Raw genomic sequence first — 4,420 nt, 5'->3', positions numbered from 1 at the left:
CATGATGTTGAATTCTAAGTGGTCCATTTTTCATTCACGCAACACCACAAATGTCCCTTTCCACCATTAATATCTCCATTCTCAACCTCACTACCCTTTCTCCCCGAATCACAACATCACTATATCCCTCACTCACCCAAAAAAAACACTTATATCTCTCCCCTCTATCAAACAAATCCCATATAAACAGTAATGACGATAAAACACACTTGCGTGGAGAATTTTGTAATGTTTTTACATCATTAACGAAAGTGTTATACCTTATATTTTCATACAACTGATTTTAAACCACCGAAGTAAAATACATATCTTCATATCTAAAGCAAGTTCCTGAGAAAATATTTCAGATTTAATTAACAACTATGCTGTATTTATATGTTTAATACTACAAATATTACAAGTACTTTTGAACAAAAATACAAATATATAATAGAGGAACTACAATACTTTGAACTATTTAGTAGGAACAAAAAGTACTTTGAACAAAAATACAATGTAATCACGTAGCTAAGATAAGGAACGGTTGTTTTCATAACAACTAAGAGATAGACGTGGTTTAATAAGAATATCAAGTGGAGTGGCTTTAGTGTTGGTTAATCCAAATGTTTCAGTCATGTCTATAGGATCAGGTGATGGACTTAAAATTTCAAAAGAATGCAAAAACCTAGCAAGAGTGAAATGCACCATTTGAAGGCCAAGGGATACTGCTGGACATATTCTTCTACCACCTCCAAATGGTAATAGCTCAAAATGATGACCTTTGACGTCAATATCTTTATGAGTTGTAAGAAACCTTTCTGGTTTGAACTCCAAAGGGTCTTCCCAAACATTACTATCTGTGTGAATCTTCCAAAGATTTGTGATTAGTCGGGTTCCCTTTTTTATATTATAGTCTCTTAAAGTGCAATTCTCTGTGAATTCACGAGGTGCCGAAAGTGGACCAGGAGGATACAATCTTAAAGTTTCTTTGACTATAGCTTGAAGATATGTTAACTTACTTATATCAGACTCATTTACGCATTTCTGTTTTCCAATATGAGTGTCAAGTTCATCTTTTACTTTTTCCAACACCAAAGGATTTCTTAGAATCAAAGATATTGTCCATGTAAGAACTGTATTGTTTGTGTCAGTTCCTGCTGCAATCACTGCCTGCAAAACAAATAAGTTACCCAACAAAAGTATTGAAGTGAAGAAAATCACTAGAAAAAAAATCATTAAATAGCAACCCAATTTAAACATAAAAATAATTAGTCACTATACTGACTAAATTAGATACTTATTTAGAGACTAAAAAATTATTGGTATCTAAGATAATTTTTATTATTAATAAAAATTTATAAAATAGTTTCTAATTTGGTATCTAAATTAGTTATCTAGGTTTTAGTTACTAATATTTCATATTATAAATTAGTATCTAAAAGACTAATAGAGACTGATTTAAAATATAAAGTAGTAAGTAGCTAAAACCTTGATAGTTAATGGTTAGATACCAATTTAAAAACTATTTTATAATTTTTTATTAAAATAAAAACTATTTTAGATACCACTAATTTTTTTAATTTATAAAATGGTCTCTAATTTAAACAAATAGTAACTAATTATTTTGGTTCCTAAAATTAGTTTTTATTTAATAATTTTCTTATACTGAATTAAGATTATGTTCAAAAAACTTATTACTAAAAATAACTAGGCTATACTTAATTTTAATTTACAAGAAAATTTATTTAATTTTATTTATTTTCTACGGAATACCTCATGAGTTCTATAATAATTTACATTTCCTCCATGTAAAAATTAAACAAGTTCTAAACTGATGATGATGTACAATTAAAAAAAAAATCTCAAAATTTCATTATTTTTCACAAAAACCAAATTAGAGTGGAAAATTTGGTAGTTGTTTTGTAGCTTTGGAATAATTAACTAGGAGATATAAAAAAATTGAAACACCTATCAAATGTTCCATTTAATTTATATGATATTTTACTGATAAAAAAAGAAGTGGAAAAACAACAGAAATTTTTTTTTGTAAGTTGTCCATTCATTTTCATTCACCCAACACCACAAATGTCCCTTTCTCTCCCAATCACAACATCACTATATCCCTCACTCTCCCAAAAAAAACACTCATTAACGTGAAGAATTTTGTAATGCTTTTACATCATTAACGTTGTATTTATATGTTTAATTCTCTTAAAGTTTCACATTTCAAAAGCATTATAACGTGTAAATTAAACATAGAGTCCCCATATATTGATATCCTCTATACATGACACACATTTGACGTCGCAGACGTGACAATGACGTGACAGAGTGAAATTGCGTGCGAATGAGCAGCGCGAACTTCAAAATAGGATAAAAAATTATATTACATCGGTTCTTAGAAACAACCAGTGTAATATATATTTTTTTACTCAGAATGACCCATATTACGTCGGTTAAGTTATCTAACCGATGTAATATATGACCCATAATAAAAGAAATTGAATTTTTTTTCATAAAGAGTGGGTGGGTCGTAAACGTCACATAGGTAACCACTTACAGACACACGGGTAACCAGTTTTGTGTGTGCTAGTATATGTGGAGAAACCTACATCGGTTAAGTCATCTAACCGATGTAATATATGATTTTTACATCGGTTAAGCCATCTAACCGATGTAATTAATATATGGTTTTTATTAAAAAAAAATAATTTTTTTTTCATGAAGAGTTGGTGATCATAAACGTCACATAGGTAATCACTTACAGACACACGGGTAAGCAATTTTGCGTTTGTCAATATATGTGGAGGAACCAGTTTTGCATTTGCATTTTACATCAATGCCAACTGTGTCAAGTGTGTCAAGTCTATGTTAGTGAGTGTTAATAAAACATTTTTGTTAAACATACGTACCAGTACGGTGGATTTGATCATGGTATCTGCATCGATCCCATCAATAGTTCTTCCATCAAGCAATGAAATCATTACTTCCATGAAATCTTGAGCTTCATCATCCTTCTCACCCAAACCCTTCCTTTTTCGATGTTCCTCTAACTCCTCACCTATAATACTATCCAACTCTTTCGCAGTTTCTTTCATGGCCTTCTCATGCCCTCCAAAATCAAACCATCTAAGCCAAGGAACAGCATCTCCCACTGCGAACACCCCCAACAGACGCATGAACTCCTCCACAGCCTTCACACATCTCTGTGCCTTCTCATTGTCCAAGTTTTCACCACCAAAATATCTCTTCCCAACGACCATTCGAAGAACCATGTTGAATGCGAGGTGAGAAAACCATTGCTTCAGCTCCACCAAGGCATAGCCAGACTCACTCTTTTGGCTGCACCAAACATCATGCAACTCTTTGATCGAGTTTTGAAGTTCTGAGACACGAACATGCTGCAGTTGTTCCACTCGACGAGTAGTGAGGATTTCTAAAGTTACAATCTTTCGTAACTCGCGCCAATAGGGACCATAGGGTACAAAGCCAAACATGGCATTGTAGCCCATGAGTTCAATGGCGATGAGCTTGGGGCGAGAGGAAACGGCCATGTCGTTTGTGGTGAAGCATTCCTTTGCCATTTCCCAGTTGTTGATTACCAAAGCCTTTTTTGAACCAAGTTGGATGGTGAAAATGGGTCCATATTTGTCAGCCAAAGCACCCAAAGTTCTATGGGGTCTCTTTGAACCACTCAACAGTGGAAGGTGACCAAGTACTGGCCATGCTCCTGCAACAGTGGGAGCCTCTTTGGTTTGAAAAAAATTGAAGGGATTGTAGAAGAATAAACAGAAGAGGATTAGAGAAAGAAATGCAATGGCACTGGTATTCAAGTAGTTTAGAACAAAATCCATTTCAGCTTTGTTAAGTCCAATCAATTGTACTGGTATTCTTAAATAGATAATTCAACACCAAGTTGATGGCTTGGTGAAGAGGTACATTTTTGTTTGATGTGAAAATTTTCTGGATGTGATAAAGTAGGTAGGGCAATTATACATTCACAATCCACCTCTTTTGTGTATTTACTTTATAATTTTCAATACTATTATTTTAATATTTTTTATATTAATTAATTTCAAATTTATTTTTTATTATATATATTTATTTTAAAATCTAAACCATAAAAAATTATATACCATTCTAAAGATTATCAAACTATTATTTTCCAAAGAAACAAAAAAAGTTGGATTTTCTTCAAATAATTGTAATTATCTTTAAGTATTTTATAAATTTGAATATATTTAATTACTTTTAATAGATTTTTTTATTGAATATTCGAAATTTTATAAATTTTTAACATAGTTTTTTTTTTGTTTAAGTTTTTGACATGATTTTTATTTATCTTTTCATTTATTTAATTATCTTCATGTATTAGAAAATATTTTTTTGTAATTAATGTAAAACGATATTATAATTAATATAAATCGATAAATAAATATTT

At 31.2% G+C, this 4,420-nt stretch overlaps 1 protein-coding gene across 1 annotated transcript; it reads right to left on the bottom strand.

The window, feature by feature from the left end:
- Positions 1 to 341: 341 nt before the first annotated feature.
- LOC137826414 (cytochrome P450 82A4-like) lies at positions 342 to 3,976 on the bottom strand. Its single transcript, XM_068632377.1, has 2 exons — positions 2,892 to 3,976; positions 342 to 1,149 (listed from the first exon to the last, which is right to left on the bottom strand). Exons 1-2 carry the CDS (start codon positions 3,831 to 3,833, stop codon positions 508 to 510), a joined length of 1,584 nt encoding a protein of 527 aa, XP_068488478.1. The 5' UTR covers positions 3,834 to 3,976; the 3' UTR covers positions 342 to 507.
- Positions 3,977 to 4,420: the final 444 nt, after the last annotated feature.

Source organism: Phaseolus vulgaris, chromosome 11 (genome assembly GCF_000499845.2).
Source record: "Phaseolus vulgaris cultivar G19833 chromosome 11, P. vulgaris v2.0, whole genome shotgun sequence".
NCBI classification, from domain to species: Eukaryota; Viridiplantae; Streptophyta; class Magnoliopsida; order Fabales; family Fabaceae; genus Phaseolus; species Phaseolus vulgaris.
This window is presented reverse-complemented; position numbering and strand designations above follow the sequence as displayed.